General features: G+C 44.2%; 1 protein-coding gene across 4 annotated transcripts in view; it reads left to right on the forward strand.

Moving 5' to 3' along the window:
* The first annotated feature begins 6,947 nt into the window (after window positions 1-6,947).
* The window catches only part of VWC2 (von Willebrand factor C domain containing 2), a 116,469-nt gene continuing 101,303 nt past the window's right edge, over window positions 6,948-22,113 (forward strand). Inside the window, exons 1-3 of one of the 4 annotated variants that reach the window (XM_034761323.1) lie at window positions 6,948-7,116; window positions 9,165-9,961; window positions 20,054-20,183. In XM_034761323.1, coding sequence (XP_034617214.1) covers window positions 9,239-9,961; window positions 20,054-20,183 — 853 coding nt within the window. In that variant the 5' untranslated portion in view covers window positions 6,948-7,116; window positions 9,165-9,238. Of the gene's footprint in view, window positions 7,117-7,554; window positions 7,673-7,693; window positions 7,912-8,730; window positions 8,862-9,164; window positions 9,962-20,053; window positions 20,184-22,113 lie in introns of those variants that run through there. The other 3 variants (XM_034761321.1, XM_034761324.1, XM_034761322.1) reach the window with 3 other exon arrangements.

Genomic DNA, 22,113 nt, shown 5'->3' on the forward strand with positions numbered 1-22,113 from the left:
ATGGCAGCGCATCTTGGGTGTGGGCTCAATGTCCCATGATGCATGGTTTTCTATCCCAGCATTCTGTTGGCTTCTGACTGTGTTTTGTGGCGTTTTTCAATGGCCCCTGTTTCCTGTGTGCCCGCCATCTCTGTCTGAAAGGATGGATCCTGCACTGCTCTCTACTGTTATGGTAACTGTCGTTAACACTTCATGGATGGTCACACAATATAATGAGCTTGCTATCTGAACAAGAATCAGAGTTGCTTGACCTGCTGTGTACCATGGAAAGAAACAACACCAGATTACTTTTGCATTCATGGAGCAGCTGAACGTGGTGGACCATTTTGGGCTCAGAAAACAAGCACTGAGTGATTTGATCGCATTATTATGCAGGTCTGGGATGATGAGCAGTGGCCACAAAATTTTTGGATGCAGAAAGCTACATACCTGGAACTGTGTGCTCGCCCCAGCCCTGAGACACAAGGACACCAAAATGAGAGCAGCCCTCTCGATGGAGAAGCTTGTGGCAATCACTGTGTGGAAGCTGGTGACTCCAGACTGCTACTGGTCAGTTGCGAATCAGTTTGGAGTTCGGAAGTAGACTGTCGGGGCAGCTTTAATGCAAGTGTGCAGGGTCATTAATTGCATCCCGCTCCCAAGGATCATGATTCTTGGCAATGTGCATGAAGTACTGGATGGCTTTGCAGAAATGGGATTCCCTAATGGCATATTCCAGTTTTGGCCCCGGACCATCTTGCAATGGAGTGCATCAGTAGAAAGGGGTACTTCTCCATGGTATTGCAGGCGCTTGTAGATCACCGTGGGTTTCACTGATATCAGCGCGGGGTGGTCCGAGAAGGTGCATGATGCACAAATCTTCAGGAACACTGGCCTGTACAGAAAGCTGAAAGTTCTTTTCAGACTAGAAGATTACAGTGGGGGATGTTGAAATGCTCATAGTGATCCCCAGAGACCCAGCGTACCCCTTACTCCCATGGCGCATGAAGCCTAAATGGGAAACCTGGACATCGGCAAAAAGCACTTCAACGATAGGCTGAGTAGGTGCAAAATGACTGCAGAATGTGCGTTTGGCAGATTAAAAGCATGCTGGAGATGCCGTTATGGCAGGTTAGATCTTAGTGAGGAAAACATTCATAGCTGCCTGCTGCACGCTCCATAATCTTTGTGAGGCTAAGGGCGAAAAGTTTGCCCAGAGTGGAATGCTAAGGCAGATCACCTGGCTGCTGATTTTGAACAGCCGGATACCAGGGCAATTAGAGGGGTACAACAGGGAACAATTTGAATCAGGGAGGCTTTGAGGCAACATTTTGAGAATGAGTACCAATAATGTATGTTTCTATACAGCAATCTGCCATCTTCATTAATTTGAGTTTTGTTTGTTTCCCTAACGTGTGATGATTACTGACCAGGATTTTCAGTAAGCAAATGATTAAACTGCATGTATATGTTTTATTACCAGCTGCTATCACAATTTGTAGGACACAAATAAAAATTCACTATCTTTCAGAGACTTCGTTTTTATTAAACACCAATTAACACACACACACACAAAGATGTGGTGGGAAGGGAGGTACCAGTGAAGGGAAGGGTCTTCAAGCTGTGCGTAAATCCAGCTACCATTTTGGAAGCTATCTGAAGGGATGGAGTGAACGGAAAACTGAGAAGTTCTGGAAAGTTGAAAGGAATGTGTAGGAGGAGTTTGGGGAGGGCATGGAAAACAGTTCTGTATGGGCTGCACAGGAAGGTGAGCACGCATCTGTTCTGACTGTAGCATGATTAGGGACTATAGCATCTCTGTTTGCTCCTCCATTACTTCTATCATCTGCTCAGTGGCCTTTTGAACAATCTCCTGATTTTCTTTTCTGTTTCACCTTTCCATTTCTCTCCACTCCCTGTGTTCTCTTTTTTTCTTCCTCAAAGGGTTGCAGCACCTCCCGGAACATGTCCCCCTTGCTCTGCCTTGGTCGCTTAATTATCTGGCGGAGACGCTCCACCAGTGTGTAGGGGGTTCCCCTGAAGGCCATGTATTTAGAACCACAAGAAACAATACACAGAAGCATGATTGTTTGTTCACGCACAGCATCAAATCATTACAGTAAAAAATACACCTCTTGTAACATACCAAGCACTTTCTCACTGACTCTCGGCAAGCACACATCTTGGCTAACACCCTAAACCTGGTGAGTTCTGCCTTGCTGGGTGGGGATTGTTGAAGCTGGGGTAAAAAGTGATTGGGGTGATTCAACGGTAGTGGTGCAGGTGCCTAGAGACAATATTGTAAATTCTGCACCATTTTCCGCAGGCAGGGGTCATTGAAGCAGATATCTCACTCCTGAGGGTAAGCAAGGGTGCATCTACTGCATGCTTGCGGTTTCAGACCCAGTCCTTATGCTGCTCATCTGTGTGCCACTTTGGTCCCTGCATAAGTGATTGCCGAGTGGCGCGGAAAAGTTTCCTACAATGGGGGAAGGAACAAAGCAGCTTCGGCATAGGATTAGCAAGTACCTCCAGGAAAGATTCCTAGAGATCTCTCTGGAGGATTCCTGTTTAATCTTACTGTGCATCAATACACTGTTCCGTCGCACAACTTAGCTTTACAGGGGAATTTGGAGCACACTCGAACGCAACTTGTCTTCCACATTTCTATTCCTTCATCCAGTCTTACAGTATACAAAACAAAGAACAGCTGTATGTCATATAACCAAGCAGAATCAATACAAAAAGATCACTTACCAGCATCTCCTCTCCTGCTTCTTGCTCACTGGAGAGGGACTGCTGGGACTGGCTGGACACCTCTGGAGTGGCGAAAAGTTCCTGCCTCGCTGCCCCATCGGGCAACCCTGCCGTGGGCACCTTATTGTCCTCCAACTCCAACTCCACCTGCTTGTCCATGACTTCGACTTGTGGGTTAGGACCACTTTCCGCCATCTCCAGCTCCACTGAGGTATCCAAAGGGCTCTTGGTGGTGGAAGTGGTGTTGCTGCCGAGGACAGTGTCCACCTCCTTATAGAAGTGGCTGGTCTTCAGCGCAGCACTGGAGCAACGGTTCGCCTCCCTTGCCTTCTGGGATGCTTGTCTCAGCTCCTTTATCTTCGCTCTGTACTACAGGCGCCAACTCCAAGGGTACTCCAGGGTTGGAGCATCCATTGAAAAAAATAGTGGGTGCTCAGCACCCACCAGCTACAGCTGATCAGCGGCCACTGCTGAACAGCTGTTTGGCGGCTCAGGGAGAGTGTAGAGCAGTGAGTGGGCAGAGGCCTTGGGGAAGTGGGGCAGGAAGAGGCAGAGCAAGGCAGGGCCTTGGGGAAGGGGTGGAGTAGGGGAAAGGCCGCAGGGTGAAGTAGTGTTGGAGCACCCCTGGGGAAAACTAAAAGTCGGCACCTATGCTCTGTACAGCACCCTGTCCCGGTGATAGCCCTTTTCACACAAGCTATGAGAAATCTGCCCGTAGTAGTAGGTATCGAAATTCCTACAGCTGGTGCACAGCTGGGACTGGACAGCCTCCTTTTCCCCATATACTCAGCAGACCCAGCAACTTAGTTATGCTCCAAGTGGGAGAGCGTTTGCTATGTGGAGGCACCATGATCAGCTGGGAAGATGCGTTGTGAGCTCTCCATACCAAGCAAACAAAGTGGAATTTCAAAAATTCCCAGGGCCTTTAAAGAGGGACAGATGGATGCTTGTGACGGAGTCCCAGGGGAGCCACACTGAGGTTACTCAATTAGGGCAAACCCCAAAGCTAGCGGATATTCCGATACTTAGACTTAGAAAGCCAGCATAAAACAACTTCTTCAATATCTTATTGGTTGCACAGAAGCCAATAAACAGTTCCCTTATAGTAACCCAGCCTTGGGCTTCCACCCAAACACCCAAGTCAAATATGAAAGTTCTACCAATCCCAAAGGGTCGGACATATCACCTCACAAGTTAATGAATATTTCAGATCTTACCTAAATACACACTTACAGACAATCCTTATTAACTAAACTAAAATTTATTAAAAAAGAGAGAGTATTGGTTAAAAGATCAGTATACATTACAGATATGAGTACAATTCTGAGATCAGTTTCATAGTAGAGATGGTGAGCTTTGGAGTTACAAAAAGTTCTTAGAATTAGTCCATAGATTCAGTCCAATGTTCATACGCAGGGTGATTGAGGTGGGACTGGAGATCTCAGTCTTCCGACTTAAGCTTCTCTTGCATAAAGCATCAAGCAGATCTGAGATAAAAAGGATCAGGACCCAATGGTTTTTTATACAGTTCCAGGCCTTCTCTTGACAGCTCGGAGTCCTTAGGTGAACAATAGGCAATCATCAAGACTTTGAAATAGACCCATTTCCAAAGCATCACCAGTAATTAGCTACATGGATTAACATAAGACACCATTCGTAGGTGATTTGCTATACATTCAAGGAGAGATCAATACAGTGATATCACTATGTTTACAGTTCATTTAAATGTTAAGATCTTCTTTTGATCTCTGAATTAACAGAATATAGCATAGGCAGAAACCGTTTGGTTACACTATTAACCTCTAACAATATATATGTAAACACACAAAACCACAAACATTAGCTACCAGTATGTCCCTAAAGGTTGAATTTGGTCATTTATCCTGCAGGATGTTTAACTAGCATTCCCAGGTGGCTGGTTTTTGACTGGCATGCGCAGTCAAAAAGGGACCCTGGTAGCTCCAGTCAGCACTGCTGACCGTGTCGTTAAAAGTCCAGTTGGTGGGGCTGGCAGGCTTCCTACCTGGCTTCGCGCAGCTCTCTGGAAGCGGTGACATGTCCCTCGGCTCCTAGGTGAAGGTGCACCCAGGGGGCTCCATGCGCTGCCCCTGCCTCGAGTTCCAGCTCTACAACTCCCATTGGCCGGGAACTGCAACCAATGGGAGCAGTGGGGGCAGTGCCTGTAAGCAGAGGCAGCGCTCAGAGCCGCCTGGCTGCACCTCTTTCTAGGAGCTGAGAGACATGTTGCCGCTTCTGGGGAGCGCCCCCAAGGCAAGCGCCGGCCAGAGCCTGCATCCCGTGCCCTCTTCCACACCCAACTCTCTGCCCTAGCCTGGAGCCCGGTGAACCCCTCATTTATGGACCCACCCCAGAGCCCATACCCCCAGCCCAGAGCCAATACCTCCTCCCACACCCCAATCTCCTGTCTCAGCCCAGAGTCGCCTCCCACACTCTGAATCCCTCAGCTCCACGTCCCAGCCCGGAGCCCACTCCTGCACCCCAAACTCATTTCTGGTCCCACCCTGGAGCGCGCACCCCTCGGGTGGAGCCCTCACTCCCTCCCACACCCCAACTCCCTGCCCTAGCTTGGTGAAAATGAGTGAGTGAGTGTGGGTGGGGGAGAGCGAGTGACAGAGGGAGGGGGGATGGAGTGAGCAGGGCCTCACAGAAGGGGCGGGGCAGGGGGCGGGGCCAGGGTGTTTGGTTTTGTGCAATTGGAAAGTTTGCAACCCTATGCTTAACCTTTCTGGCCATGTGTCACACCTGGCTGCAGGGGAATTTGAACTACTAACCAGGGTGGTCAGGATGGGCATTGTGGGATGCCTCCTGGAGGCCATTTATGGCAACAAAACCAAGCACGGTATCTACACTGACACTTCGTCGATAAATCTTTGCCATAAATAGCCCTATGTTGCTCATTGAGGTGATTTTATTTTGTTGCCAAAACAGGAGAGTTTTGTTGCCAAAAGTTGCATTGTAGTGTGTTCACCGTCACTGTTTTGTTGAGAAAAGCTGCCTTTTGTTGACAAAACTCTGTAGTGTAGACAATGCCTTAGAGATTACTTTCTCCCCTTTGCTTTGTCTGAGTTACTGTGCTAACATTCTGGCTGTACCAGTTTCTGCATTCATTGCTTTAATGCACTGCTCTGCTCATTTTCTATGTTTAAAATATTTAAGTAACAATTGTTTAAGAAATAAACAAATGTGTAGGGACAAAACTATAATGTGCATCCAGTAGTAAGTTGAATTGGTAAGTCATAGTCCTTGTCTACACTTCTGAGACTTTGCCACTATAGCTATACCATCAACCCCCTCTAGTGGAGAGTTCTCTTGCTGGTACTGTATAGTTTATGCCGTTCCTTGAACAAAATAAGCAATACCCGCCCAAAAGTTCTTTTGTACTGCTATAACTGCATCTGTGCTCTGGCTTTCTGCCAAAATAAAAATGTCAAAGAAGAACAACCCCTAACTGACGTTATACTGTCACAGGTTTTAGTGTAGACCTAGCTGTACATACTTTCATAAAATACCCCTACTGTGTTTCCTATCGGCTTTGGATAGAATTCAACCTGCTTTATGTAGATCAAAATACCCGTGAAAGACTTTGACCTGGCAAATAGATGGCAAAAGTGTCAGAAATAGGTCATTTTTGTTTGGTGCCTCAGCTGAGCCCAGGAGGGACTATGAAACTCAGTGGGGACTGCATAGGTGCTGGAAGTAGGGATCCTGGGGGTAGGGCAGCACCACCTGATTTGAAGTGGTTTCCATGATTTACAGGGTTTACAGTTTTGTTTAATGGCTTCCAGCACCTAAGGGGGATTATGAAGAGGAGAAAATGGGTGGAAGGTAGAGAAGAACAGAGCAGGAAAAACTGGGAGAGGGGAGAGAAAGGTAAGTGAGAGAGAGGAGTGAATGGCAGGAAGAATGAATGAAACACCAATTTAAAAACAGAGGAAAGAGAACACTGTAAAGTAAAAAGGAAGAAAATATAAATAAGGGGGAAGTGAAGGAGGGAAAGAACGAACTTGGCAAGGAAAGGAGAGAGGGCAGCCCTGATTCTGATCTTACTTGCATCAGTTTTACACCAGGGTAAGGGCTTGTTTACAACTGGAGTTACTCAGGCCTAACTGTACTCAGGAATATCTGGAGTTATTCAGGAGTAGCGATTGCCCTTTAAATTCACACCCCACCATTCCCACTTCACTTGCAGCTGCAGACAAGCTCTACTGCCTCCCCTGAGCTCGGTGGAGTTCCTCGCTTTACCCCCCTGGGCTGGCGAAGAGAGGAGGCGGCCCGGGGAAGGAAAAGGGGGCAAGCTGGAGCAGGAGTGCGAGCAATGGCAGGAGTTAATGGCAGGGAAGAGGCAAAGAGGACGGAACGGTAGGTTGAGGTAAAAGCCGAGGAGGGCGCGTGTGTGCAGGCGGGACTCGGGAGCTGAAGGGAGAGGCGCGAGTGAGCAGGGCGGGGTGGAGCCCGCTGCGGCCCCAGCAGACCGGAGTGCTGCTTGCGCACAGAGCTCTCGCTCGGACTCGGCAGCGGCGTTTCGCTTCTCACCTCTCTCGCCCGGGCTTTGCAGCCAGCCAGAAACTGCTGCCACAGCAGAGCCTCGGCGAGCGGCCGGGAGACGTCCCCGCGGAGAGAGCCCAGAGTCCCCGCAGAGGCGGGGTGCGGGGAGCCCCGGAGTCCAGCCAGGATGCGAGAGGAGTAGAGGGGGGCCGGGCCAGAGCAGCCCAGAAGGACGGTGCAGGTGCAGCCGGTGGCTGCGGTGCTTGTTCCCGGAGGAGGGGGCAGCAGCAAGCTGATTTCCCCCCCCGCATACACGCACGCACCCCGTGTGGCCAGAGGATGGGAGCCAAGTTGGAGCTGCGGCTTCTCCTTGCCAGGAGCCGGCTGCTGGGCTGAAGCCGCGGTCTGCGGGGCTCATGCTCGTGTGCATGTAGGTGAAGGGGCGCTGCCCCCGCCCGCCTTTCCCCGCCCTCCCGAGCCTGAACTCCTGCCGGCTCGCCCCAGCCGGGGAAAGTTGGGACGACGAGGGAGGGCTGCTCGGGAGGGGAGAGCGGGGCGCTTGGCGGAGTGCAATGCCAGGCGGAGAAGGGGAGGGCTGGCTCTGAACTCCCAGGCACTGAGGCAGAGAGGTGGCTGCTGCTCCCGGGGCTGGAGAGGGGCTTAGCAAAGGTAGGTTGGGCTGGGATAGTCTGATGCTCGTCAGCCCCCACTGTCTGCCTTCCATGGGAAAGTTTGAGCAGCCCCCTAGGAGGGGAGGGTGAATGCAGAACAGTTGTCTTGCAATTGTTTATCTCCTGCTCCATCTCTTCTCGGTTTCCTAGACACAGAGGTGGCTTTCTGCTATTCATTGACTTAGACATTATCTTGCCTTCCACAATAGCTACAGGAACCCCCAGAAACCAGGGTGTGTGTGTGTGGGGGATCAATTCTTCTTCTTTTTTAACCTTCCGGGTCAATAAGAAACTGTATAGAAAGCAGACAGCAAAGTGCGATGTATGATATGCCTGCCCTGGTCCGTTTCTTCAGCCAGAACTGCGTGTGAGATAGGCTAAGAGGTACATTTATTCTAGGGCTATTCATATTCTGGAAATGTGGTGGTGGTGATGGTGGGTTTTTTTTTTCCAAAGGGTTTTGTGCAAAGGTAGCTCAAATGTTAATTTATACAGAAAGTTGGAAGACAATTGTAAAGGCTATTTATGTTTACCCAGTGTCTCACATTTTTTGTCCACCACATACAATTTTAATATGATATTTTTAATCAATGGCTGGGGTAGTTATGCTCTGTTAAACTCTGCTAAACATTAAGTTTAAATAAATCTCTGCTATGGAGACCTAAACTATTTTGCTTTGCTGTTGTAAAGCAGAGGAAGAAACAGGCAGCATATGCATACTGCAGGAAATTGCAGAGAGATCTATTTGGGCTCTGCTGGCTTTAATAACATGCTTGTACTTACTTTTTTTTTTAAATCATGCTCACTAGCAGTTATTTTAAAACAACTCTTATCAGATTGAATAAAAGATTAATGAAAATCATCATGCATGAAGTCAGGAAATGGAAGTGAATGGTTGATGTTTGTTCTGGAGTCTGCTGTGATCTAAGGAGCTTCATTTGATTCTAGGTACATCCACTTTACAGCAGTCTTTTTGTTTAAAAACTGATTTATGCCAGCTCTTATTAGTTATACCTCACCAAGTTTGTACTGCATTTTTAAGGATGTAAGAAGACAGGTCCCTGTCCCAAAGAACTTGCAATCTATAAAACAACATACAGGCAAAGTGTGGGGAGGAGGGATGCAGCACAAGAACTTTGTTTGTCTTTTGTATAAATTATCAAAGTTGCATGTTGTTTGAGATGTGGCATTGGTACAAATACACGGTGAAAAACGTGTGAGCTGAAGTATTTCTAATTGTTCTCTTCCTAGGGACTGTGGATTTACGTAGTGATTCCCTCTGATGTGAATGCAGCATCTCTTGTCCCTCTGGGATGCCGTAGGTGATGCCCAGCTCTACTGCAATGGCAATTGGCGCTCTCTCTAGTTCTCTTCTTGTAACCTGCTGTCTCATGGTTGCTCTCTGTAGCTCCACCATACCTGTGCAAAAACTGGCCAAGGCTCCAGACAAACAGGAGATAAAAACAAGTCAGGAAAAGAGGGATCATACATCAACCAGGCCGGACAGTCAGAGTCAGACAGGCCCAGGGAAAATGAATGAACTTGGAAGGAATGGGCGGGAAGAGGGCACCAGAGATTGGAAGAGCAAAGGAAACAGAAATTATTCAAACAAAGAATCTTGGACTAGGCAAAAACAGGTTTGGAATAGTCAAGGAACAAGCAGTAAATCTGGGAACGTTCAAGCACAGGAGCAAAGGGATGGTGTTCCAGAGGAACCTCAGGCGGCTGAAGAATCATCCCTCCCAGAAGTTGTTGCTAGTACTACTCCTGAGCCTCCGGAGGAGTATGCCTATCCAGATTATCGTGGGAAAGGCTGTGTGGATGAGAGTGGCTTCGTTTATGCTATTGGGGAGAAGTTTACTCCAGGTCCCTCTGCTTGCCCCTGCCTTTGCACTGATGAGGGACCTCTATGCATTCAACCTGAGTGCCCAAGACTCCATCCACGGTGTATTCATGTAGACACCAGTCAGTGCTGCCCACAGTGCAAAGAGAGGAAGAACTACTGTGAGTTCAGAGGAAAGACCTACCAGACACTAGAAGAATTCATGGTAAGGGCTTTTTTTATTTAAAAAAAAAAAGGGGGGGGTGAGGGTTGTTCTGTGATCTTATGTTCTTGAAATGGTTTCTTAGAGAGGGATTTTTTTCTTTCTTGTTAATATTGCACCTGCGGCAATGTATAATTTTCCCTTTAAACACGACCTTTCCAGTTCAGTGAAACCATAGCATTTTAAAAATGAGGGAGCTGATCTTTATTAATTCCTTTTGTATTTATAGTGTAAAAAAAATCACAATGAAGCCATTCAGTATTAATATGTATGTGCCCTGAGAGTTTCCACAGGATTTCCATGGCATTTTCAGCATTACATTTACTGTTCCCTTATTTTACAATGTTAACCATAAAACTTATCCTTTGTGAAACCTATTTGCCATTTGGGGCTGATTTCCATTGTTAATAGCCAGTTAATGACAGTAGTGCATCCTTTAATCCATCTCTTTTTATTTTATTTATTTATTTATTTATTTGTCTGTTCAAACTGGGATGTCACAGTTGCATAATAATTTTCTGTGGGTATGATTATGGACCTTGGTGTAATCAGAGTATGGGTCAGAGGACAGATTATGGCAGTGTTTAAATAGTCAATTTTTCTATCTAGTGGAATACTTTTATAGTGAAGCTTTTTTTTATTTTTAAACAGGAAACTTCACAATGGTGGAGGTTCATTATCATTGCAAATGCATCTTGTGTATTGAAACAGTGTTGGACTTATGGCCTGATTGTATAGTTACTTCCCCCCGCCCCTTATAAATTGATTTTCATTATAGCTGAGTTCTGTAAACAGGTACTGTTGTGCATGCACATTTGGGAGTGTGCATTTGCTAGATGAGGGCCTGAGCCAAAACCCAGATCTGAATGCTCCTGAACTTTTGGGAGTTGAGGATAATAAAGGGAATTAGAAATCCAGCCCAAAATTTTGCAGTTTATGCCTGTCTCTTATATATAGTTGAGAGAGAAAATTAATATTTATGAAGGTTATAAATACACTGCTTGTCTCTTCTTTGGTGTCATCTGTGGTATTTGTGTAATCTTAGGAACTTATTTTTCTTTTGAATGCCTTTCCATATTTTTTCACCTTCTAAAAAAGTCAGAATGATTCTGATTTATTCTCTGAAAAGAGCACTTTCTCCCTGCTATCTCTAGATGGCTATGCTCAGAACACTAGCACCGATCAAGGCATATGCCAGCAAACAGTAGGCTCATCTCCTCTCCTCCCTCCCCAAGGTCTTGAGTCTTGATACAGCAATTTATTCCTTTAAAAAGTGAAGAAATAATTTAAAATGTGGGTGGTTGGTGTGCCCTTTTATGGCCAGGTTCTGAAATCCTTACCGTTTCAGCACAGTACATTCAGAAGCAATGTCAAAATAATGTGCTTCCCTGCATATGTTGTCTCCAGGTTTCAACAGCTTAGTGTTAGAATTTTAATGTGTTCTTCATCCACAGCTTTCCAACCCCATCTATGTCTTCATTTAATGTAAGAATCTTGCATTACGGACTGTAGAGTAGCCTTAAAATGCAGTTAGGTTACTTCATTAAGTTCTGCGTGTGGTGAAAGAATAAAACCCATGGGCTCACTGCTGTCACACAACAATCATGCCTGATAGTTTTGGAAGTGTAATACTGGACAGTGCCCTTAGATCTTTTTCAGAACTATATTTCTTCTGTGTTTTCAGCTTTGTTTTACCCCATTCTGACTCTGGCAGTTCTAATGAAACCTTCCCATAATACAGTGCCATTTTTTTCAATTATTCGTGCACTCTGTTAGGATGAGTAGGGATATGCGTGTGTTCAGGGTGGCTAAGGAAAATCACTAAAGCTATACAGCACTTTAATTGCAGCCTATATGTTTTATCATACTGACACTGCATAGCTGAGCCTCCACTCAGCCTATAATATCATAGGTGCAAAACAGTAGCCACAGTTATTTTCATATACCATTGCAATTGATTAAGATTGAAGGGAAGTAACTTACATGTGCAATCAGATCACCACTAAATGCATGCACAATTGCAGATGGAAATAACTGCACTCAGTATTGGAATCCATTTTTATAACTGTAGTCACAACTGTCTTGTGGATGTTAAGTACAGCACTTTCTACCATTTGATTTAGATCAAGGAAGTATTTGTAAACAGGTAAGTCTATTCTCTCTGTATGCATATGTTCCATTAATGGAAATGAGTCACATATTCTGATGAAGAAAAACATATTGATTACATGAATTATGTGTATACATAAAAATGTGTATGCAGATTCACGTATGTGCATACACAAGTGTGTGTGTGTGTGTCTCTTTCTCTCTCTCTCTCTCTCTCTGTGCATCTATATATTGTATATAAATGGAGTTTACCATAAGTTTTTTTTTTTTATTTAAAAAGAAAATCGAGGGGGTGGGGGGGGAAAACCCTCTCCCCGAGCCGTGGTAAAATCTGCTCCTGTGAAACTAGGAGTGGAGGGAGGTACATCAATCTCTGCATACAGACTTTGCTTATATTTGTGTGTGTGGTAGTATCTGTTATATACTAGTGTTAGGAAGGAAAATAAATTTTATTGCAAACCAAAACTGGAAAAAACAAAACCCCAAAACTCAGAAGCCTAATAAAGATGTCATCATCTACCACTTGCAGTGTAGCTTTTTGTGGAGCCATGCTGCAGTATGACTAGTGACTAGCTTATAGACAGGGCCAGCTCCAGGGTTTTGGCCGCCCCAAGCAGCAAACAAAAAACAAACAAAAAAGCCGCGATCGGGATCGCGATCTGCGGCGGCAATTCGGTGGGAGGTCCTTTGCTCCAAGCAGGCGTGAGGGACCGTCCGCCGAATTGCCGCCGAACTGCTGGACATGTCGCCCCTCTCAGAAGTGGCCGCCCCAAGCTCCTGCTTGGTAAGCTGGTGCCTGGAGCCGGCCCTGCTTATAGAAAACTTTTAATGGGATTGGGAGCAAAAGTACCTTACAAAAGCACATAGTCTCCCAACTGTGAATAAAATGGAAATCCTCAATGAAGATAGAATCATATTGGCATCTCTCTTTATTATTTGCATTCAAATTTTAAAGAAGCATTCCTGTGATCATTACTGGGCTTTATTACTTAGAGGCAAATTGGATACTTTGCAGTTACAGATTTTGCTTTGTTTATCACAACTTGTGTCCTGTCAAAGAACTTAATTTATGAACAACTCACTTGAAATTCTTGAAGACAACAAATCCAGATGGATTTCAAAGCATTTGTGGTGCTTTGAAGGCACAGAGAAATATAAAGAAGACTGATATATTAATGCTTGTCAGCCTAACCGTGTTCATGATCTCTTGGGGAGTATAACTGGAATGAAAATGTTACTAGAAATATCAACCCAAGAGTAAATGGATATAGTTTTATGGATTTTATTTATTTATTTATTTTACTTTGAATTTTCAGAGATGTAAGGAATGAAATATAGTCTTCTGGATTTTTTTTTTCTTTGAGTTATTTAATCCCTGTCTTGGTTAAAGTACAAATAGAGAACTTCCACTTTCTGTAAGCCAGGTGGGTTTTTTCCCCAAAGGCCAGAAAAAAAATTGCCTAAAACAAAGTATTTTGGTATGCATGCTGGGCCAGATCCTCAACTTGTGTTAATTGACATAGCTCCACTGACTTCAACTAAGCTATGACATTAAAGAGCTGTGGATCTGGCTTGCTGCCTGTATTATGCTAGAATTTTTCTTGCTCTTCTATTGGGGAACCCTTAACCTATCCACTTGTTTGCATACATATGTATGCAAACTTTTCTACTACATCTGTAGCTCCACAGAAAAACATTTATACACTTGTTCATAATCTTCCTTTAAACCCTCAAGAAGACAACTTCTTGCGATTTCCTATAGGTTTTATTAGGTCAGATTTATCTGTTTCTTACTGGTTCTTCTATATTAGCATAGGAAGATCTGCTGTTGTGATATAGTTAATACTTAGCACTTCTGTAGTATTCTTCAAAAGAACTGGTGGCAGCCCCATCACATCAGCTATTAGAACCTATGCTGAAGTAAGAGTTCATCCGTTAGAGGGGAGAGGAAAATGGAAGCGGCACAAATGGGCCTTCTCCAATTCTGACTTATGATTCCCTGCTAATTACATGGTGTCATACCAACTCATTTCCTTGCTAGACTATCTCTTATACATTGATCCTTATTAATATTACTTTTTTGGCCTTTTTTAGGCATTGGCTTTCTATAGTTTTACCCACATCTTGCCTATATTGAAAAAAGAAGCAGCAACATTTGGTCCAAAGATATGCAAATAAGGGCTCCCTGGGCATTTCTATATAAGGGATAGAGCTAATGCTGCTTTAACAACTATTCTGCTTTACTTCTACTGAAAATGTACTTGACTCCTACTCTTGAAAATATTACAAAACAGAATAGAAAGAAATACTTATGTGCTCATTTTACTGCGTTGACTTAAAGGACTACATTGTACAACTCTTATTCACGTTGGAGAGCTTGTATGAGTAAGAGGTATCCCATAGACTACAACAGACTCTGCAAGTGCTCACCAACGTGAATGTTTGCCCAATAAAGGCCAAAGTGAAGAAACTGTTGTGGCTGGAAAAACAGGATGCCTTAGCATCAGATTCTTACCCTGGTTACACTGTGTAAATGTGGAGATACTACACTGAGGTCAGTGGATTTCCTCCAGATGTACATTTGGTGTAACTGAAATGAGAATTTGTCTCTGTACTAAATCTCTTCCTGATCACCAAAGTGCAAGGTGCTTCTAATTAGCAAGTTGCAGTAAAATATGTACCATAGATCACATTTTGTAGATGTAGGAAATATATGTGGTGGTGTATCCAGGGAAGAATATACGTCTCATCCGAGGAAAAAAACAGAACAAAACAATGTCTGAGGGATGACGGTGCTTATTAAAGATCATTGTAAATATTTCTTTGCAATAACCTGCTATATATTACATGCAAAAAAGTGTTCATGACCTACTACTTGGACATCTGTTTATCTAGAGCGTTCGGTTTCTGAAAGGTATGATCTTCAAAAGCACATTATATTTGAGGGAAATGCATCTTTATGAACACTTACATGTGTTCAGACTTTAAATCAGGATTGTTTCTTTCCACAGTGCCGTTAATATTTTGTTTATAGATTAATAGATTCTAGGACTGGAAGGGACCTCGAGAGGTCATCGAGTCCAGTCCCCTGCCCTCATGGCAGGACCAAATACTATCTAGACCATCCCTGATAGACAGTTATCTAACCTACTCTTAAATATCTCCAGAGATGGAGATTCCACAACCTCCCTAGGCAATTTATTCCAGTGTTTAATCACCCTGACCGTTAGGAACTTTTTCCTAATGTCCAACCTAGACCTCCCTTGCTGCAGTTTAAACCCATTGCTTCTTGTTCTATCCTTAGAGGCTAAGGTGAACAAGTTTTCTCCCTCCTCCTTATGACACCCTTTTAGATACCTGAAAACTGCTATCATGTCCCTTCTCAGTCTTTTCTTTTCCAAACTAAACAAACACAGTTTTTTCAGCCTTCCTTCATAGGTCATGTTCTCAAGACCTTTAATCATTCTTGTTGCTCTTCTCTGGACGCTTTCCAATTTCTCCACATCTTTTTTAAAATGCGATGCCCAGAACTGGACACAATACTCCAGCTGAGGCCTGAGCAGAGCAGAGTAGAGCGGAAGAATGACTTCTCGTGTCTTGTTCACAACACACCTGTTAATACATCTCAGAATCACGTTTGCTTTTTTTGCAACAGCATCACACTGTTGACTCATATTTAGCTTGTGGTCCCCTATAACTCCTAGATCCCTTTCTGCCGTACTCCTTCCTAGACAGTCTCTTCCCATTCTGTATGTGTGAAACTGATTTTTTTCTTCCTAAGTGGAGCACTTTGCATTTGTCTTTGTTAAACTTCATCCTGTTTAACTCAGACCATTTCTCCAATTTGTCCAGATCATTTTGAATTATGACCCTGTCCTCCAAAGCAGTTGCAATCCCTCCCAGTTTGGTATCATCCGCAAATTTAATAAGCTTACTTTCTATGCCAATATCTAAGTCGTTGATGAAGATATTGAACAGAGCCGGTCCCAAAACAGACCCCTGCGGTACCCCACTCGTTATGCCTTTCGAGCAGGATTGGGAACCATTAATAACAACTCTCTGAGTACGGTTATCCAGCCAGTTATGCACCCACTTTATAGTAGCCAGTACGGTTATCCAGCCAGTTATGCACCCACCTTATAATAGCCATTTTGTTAAATGGCTTCATGTTCTGGGCAGTCCATGCTTTGTTGAAGGCAAATGGTTCTGTCAAAGTTGAAATTCCAGTAAATAAGCTGCTGAATTAAAAGATGTTTTAATTTTATAAGTCTGAATAAATGTTCTTCCTAACATATTTTTTTTCAATCTTGATTGCTGCTTCATCGCATCAGATTCAAGGATATAAAAAGTGATGTGCAGCCAGCTTTTATCATAGTATATGGAATACTTAAATGAGTATACCCTCTTCTTGCTGTTGATCTTGTCAAGCTGTCAGAGAGAACAGGGCTAAATTCACCACTTATTTAAATGTACCCAAATATTGTGAAGTCTATGGAATTGTGCCAACTTAGGCTCTTGGTGAATTTAACCCGAAGACTTGATTTCTTGATGAAGTTTTATCTAAGATCTTAAAAGCCAACCATATATGTTGTACCTTAGCATGTAAAGTGGGAGATAGATCTCCAGATAAAAATAACTACAGAAGAATGATTTCTCAGTAGTGACCTGTAAGCTTCAAAATATTCAGAATTCAGGTTTCACTTGGATAAACACCCATAATTTCAGATGCTCATCCAGAGTTTGTCAAATACCTGAATCTCTTGATTCTATACATTGGTCTGGAAATAGCCTCTTCCTCTTCTGCTATAGCTAGGGCCCTACCATATTCACAGCCATGAAAAATGCGTCCCCTCCCCCCCCCATCAAATCTGGTCTTTTTGTGTGCTTTTACCCTATACCATACAGATTTCACAGGGGAGGCCAGTGTTTCTCAAATTGGGGGGTCCTGACCCAAAAGGGAGTTGTGGGGGTTGGGGGAGAAGGTTGCAAGGTTATTTTAGGGGGGTTTATGGTATTGCCACCCTTAGTTCTGCGCTGCCTTCAGAGCTGGGCGGCTGGAGAGAGGCCACTGCTGACTGAGGGCCCAGCTCTGCAGGCATCAGTGCAGAAGTAAAGGTGGCAATACGATACCATGCTATTCTTACTTCTGCGCTACTGCTGGCAGTGGCTCTGCCTTCAGAGCTGGGCTCCCAGCCAGCAGCAGCCGCCCATCTCCAGCTGCCCAGCTCTGAAGGTAGCACCACCACCAGCAGCAGCACAGAAATAAGGATAGCAGGACCACAACTCTCACTACAATAACCTTGCGACCTGCCCCCCACCCCCAACTCCTTTTTGGGTCAGAACCCCTACAATTACAACACTCTGAAATTTCAGATTTAAATAGCTGAAGTCATGAAATTTACTGTTTTTAAAATCCTATTACTGTGAAATTGACCAAAGTGGGCCATGAATTTGGTAGGGCCCTAGCTATAGTGCCATAAATGTGCATGGCACTTTATAAACAATTTGAAGACGGAGGCCTTGCCCCAAAGAGCTTATAACAAAGACGTGCATTATGTGGCTTTGTTGTGCATTTTGTAGCTACAGGATTTTTTAAGCTATAGTATATTTTATAGGGAAGAGCACTAGAAGAGGACGGCTAGCTGTGGAAGTCTAACGGAACCAAATTAAATGTAAGGGAGGAGGGCAAAGTGGAGAGAGAGAGCATGGAAAAGAGGGTTTAACACATGAGGAAAAAGAGAGGAAGAGATTGGTGGCAGAGCATAGAACATAGGTGTATAGGAGGAGACAAGGGCATTGATGTAACCATGGGTAGCACTGTACCGAGATTTGAAAGTGAGGAAGAGGGGAGGGAGAGAGAGAGAGAGAAGCAGAAAATGTGGAGGGATTCAGGCAGAAGTAGCAGTGAGTATGGAAGATAACATTGGATATGACCGGTTGAGTAAGAAGTAGGGAAGCAAGGGAGAAGGATGGTTCTGTGGTCCAGATAGAAGAATGCTGACACAAATGAGAGTTGAGGTAGAGTGGAAGGTCTGCCTCTTGGGGATTTTTAGTAGAGTAAGTGAGAACCTTATTTGAGGGAAGAATCAAAGATGACCCCAAAGGAGCAAGCCTGAGTGATCCTCTAGTGAGCAGACTTCCTTAAGGTTTCTGGCAATTCCACTTTGAGTGTTGACAGAGATCTGGTGAGAACAGCCTGTCTGACAGTGTGTTCGTGCTTCTGTTTCACTGGAATCTGGAATTAAATGGCATGGAGAGAAGGAGGCAGAACCTTATGTGAGCACTTCAGAACCTCAAGTTCATTCCTAGAAATGTTGGGTTTGGAAGATTCATAGATTCTAGGACTGGAAGGGACCTCGAGAGGTCATCGAGTCCAGTCCCCTGCCCTCATGGCAGGACCAAATACTGTCTAGACCATCCCTGATAGACATTTATCTAACCTACTCTTAAATATCTCCAGAGATGGAGATTCCACAACCTCCCTAGGCAGTTTATTCCAGTGTTTAACCACCCTGACAGGAACTTTTTCCTAATGTCCAACCTAGACCTCCCTTGCTGCAGTTTAAACCCATTGCTTCTTGCTCTATCCTTAGAGGCTAAGGTGAACAAGTTTTCTCCCTCCTCCTTATGACACCCTTTTAAATACCTGAAAACTGCTATCATGTCCCCTCTCAGTCTTCTCTTTTCCAAACTAAACAAACCCTACTCCTTCAGCCTTCCTTAATAGGTCATGTTCTCAAGACCTTTAATCATTCTTGTTGCTCTTCTCTGGACCCTCTCCAATTTCTCCACATCTTTCTTGAAATGCGGTGCCCAGAACTGGTCTTAAACATGGGGGAGGGGAGGATGTCACTGGAAACAGTGTTCTAACACATTTCCTTCCCTGAAATCTGCTGTGTGTACCAGTGCCATTTGGGGTACAGCAGTAGTAATCACACCCTCAACAGAGGGGAGAGACCAGCATTATGAAATGGCTCTTGTGCACCTGTGCCCCCTCCCTGTTTTTTTTTTTTTTTTTTTTTTTTTCTTGAGGGGTGGGGTGCGCTTACGGGAAAAGAGGGTGGGGTGTGTGTGTGGGGGGGGGGGGGGGGGGGGAACAGGACAAGGGAGCATTCTGTTAAATTGTGGGGGGTGTTTTACATATCCAGAACATAAGAATCACATGCATGTCCAACTGTTCCTAATTAGGGGCTTGCTCCTGCTCCATTTAAATCAATGTGAGTTTTCCCATTGACTTCACTGGGAGTAGGGTCAAGCCCTAAGAGAAACAGTATTTTTGTTTCAGTAATTATCGTTTTTCCACTGTCGCCTCTAAACCAAAGCATGACCTTATTTTTATTCCTCTCAAAATCTTCCTACGTGTAAATTTCAAATATTGGTAGTTCTAGAAAATACCAGTTGGTTTTCACAAGAAATTGAGATTTTTTTTTTTNTGACCTTATTTTTATTCCTCTCAAAATCTTCCTACATGTAAATTTCAAATATTGGTAGTTATAGAAAATACCAGTTGGTTTTCACAAGAAATTGAGATTTTTTTTTTTTTTTTTTTTTTTTTTTTTTTTTTGGTCTGAATTTCCTGTGAAAAATATTGAGGTTTTGATTTTTTTCATCAGAAAATGAAAAATTTAGTCATAAAGCCATTTTAAATCAAAATTACTTTTAGTATAATAAAAGACCAGCTCTAGACTATCCCCACATCAATCCTTGGTTTCAGGAGGAATGTCTTCCAACTATTACTTAATGGTCTCACATGACTCTCTTCCTCAGACCCTTTTGCGTTGCTCAGTTTGGAGCATAGATTCAGAATAGTGCCTGGGGCTAGCATGGTTGCTGTCCTAAATTGAGACTGCAGCAGCCCTACTTCTGTCTGAATAGCTGTGGAAGACAGGATGCATGTAAAAGAGACAGAGGCAAAGAAAAGCATTATGCTGCCTGGGAGAGAATATTGAATGGATGAATTAAAAAATGAATGGATTTGTGTTTCAGGTTTCCCCATGTGAGAGATGCCGTTGCGAAGCCAATGGTGAAGTGCTGTGCACAGTGTCTGCTTGTCCTCAGACTGAATGTGTGGATCCAGTGTATGAGCCAGATCAATGCTGCCCCATCTGCAAAAATGGTAGGTAACTAATGCAACATCCAGATGGTTTTCTTTCTCAGAGAGCTACCAGTTGCTCAAATTTCTTTGAATGAAAGTTGATTGTCCAAGCAAATGTGCAGAAATATAAGAAAGCTCTGTTGTGTTGAAGGGAATGTTTTCCTTGATCTGGATAGATTTTTATAATGATCCACAAAGATTTTGTTGCCCGAGAATCATGTGTGGCATCAACACCAGTCTCTGGTTGTGTGTTCTGCATATGTTCATTGTGGATGTGACTTGTGTGCCATATCAAGTCTAGGCCCTTGATTCTTCCCAACTGTAATGCCCAGTGGCTGAGGCAGGTTAGGCAGCAGTCCTGAGTTCTAGTCAACGGTGCATGAGTGGTTGTGTAGCCAGCTGGTCAATCCGTATTGCTGGCAGTCCAGAGCAGTGGTCTGAGTTTGCACAGGGGTCAGTAGCTGGCGGATCCAATCCAAGGGGCTGGGTCAGTTTGTTGGGGAGGCAGGATCAGGCGAGACAGCAGGGCAACAAGGTAGGGTCAGTAGGAACAGCAAGGCAGTCTAGGCAGCGGGCAACAGCCTGTTGCTCAGTCAGCGTCCTCTTCCAATTGGGGCCTTTGTATAGTCCAGGCACCCAGTGAGAATGCTGCCTGTCCATCCAATCGGGGCCTGGGGTGTGGCTGCGGTAGGCCTTTAGCATTAGAGCTGTTGGTCAGGCACCGCTGTTCAGCGCATCGTCTAAGGATGCTCCCTAAGGATTGGTGGCAATATTGGGGTCCTGACACCAACTTTCCATTATTGAGAGGTAGAACTTACTTTTATTTTACCTTCATGTTTCTTCCCTTGGAGAGAGGGTTTTTTTGTTTTTTTTTTCCTCCTGAGGCAATCAAATGTACCTTGTTGAGCTCATTTAATTTTCATAACTAAATGAATTAAACTTCCATGTTTAATTGAATATTCTTTGTAACTAAAGTGGGTAGAAAGTCTCTACTCCCAGCAAGGCTTGCATTAGATCAAAGTCTTGATCTATTTAGAAGAAGAAATTATGAGATATTCCAGTTCACCATTTATAAAAAAAGAAATAACTTCTTATTAATAAAAATGAATACTGCAGTATCAAATGAAACTATATTTAAAATGAGAAAAGCATTTAAAATTATTCAGATAATTTTCAGTCCTATGTTATTTCTGTATAATATATAGGGCCATTATATTAGCTAAAACAAACTAATGAAAACTGTGCAAAAGCTAGATGGAGAGAGACTGTATAGAACTCTCTTAAGTTACATCTACGCTGCACACTTCTTTTGGCACTGCTAAGAGTACATAGATTGAAGGCACCCCTAGCCTGGGTATAAATAGCAGTGTAGATGATGAGGCACTGCTTAGGTGAATAGCACAAAGATGCGTCTGAACCTGTGGGTATGTACCCCACACGGCTCACTACTCACCCAAGCAGTGCCTCCCCATCTACGCTGCTAGTTTAAGCAGTGTGGTGTCCCACTGCTGAGTCTTTCCCTCCACCCAGAAAGATTCCATCCGCAGTGACTCTGGCAGCAGGGAAAGGCTCGAGCAGCTCCTTCCTAGGTGTCGACCACTGTCCAAGACAGGATACAGGACCTGAGAGTGTGACACATTAGTTTAGGAATGATGGGAGACACACCCATAGGGGTATTTGCTTTCAGTATCTGCTGTATTGTTTGTAGCTCCTAGCACAGACTGGCGGTGGCAGGGAGGAAGCCTGTCCCAGGGTAAGTCTACACAGCAGCTGGGAGATGTGATTCCCAGCATGGATAGACATACACGCACTAGCTCTGCTATTTTTAATGCGTTAGCTCAAGCAGAGTGGCTGGAGTGGCACAGGCAGCGGCTCAGCATATGCCAGAGTACATACCCAGAGAGTTGGGTGGGATTGATCTTGGATAGCTAGTCCAAGTGGCTGCCTGTGC

This window comes from Trachemys scripta, chromosome 2, assembly GCF_013100865.1.
Source record: "Trachemys scripta elegans isolate TJP31775 chromosome 2, CAS_Tse_1.0, whole genome shotgun sequence".
NCBI classification, from domain to species: Eukaryota; Metazoa; Chordata; order Testudines; family Emydidae; genus Trachemys; species Trachemys scripta.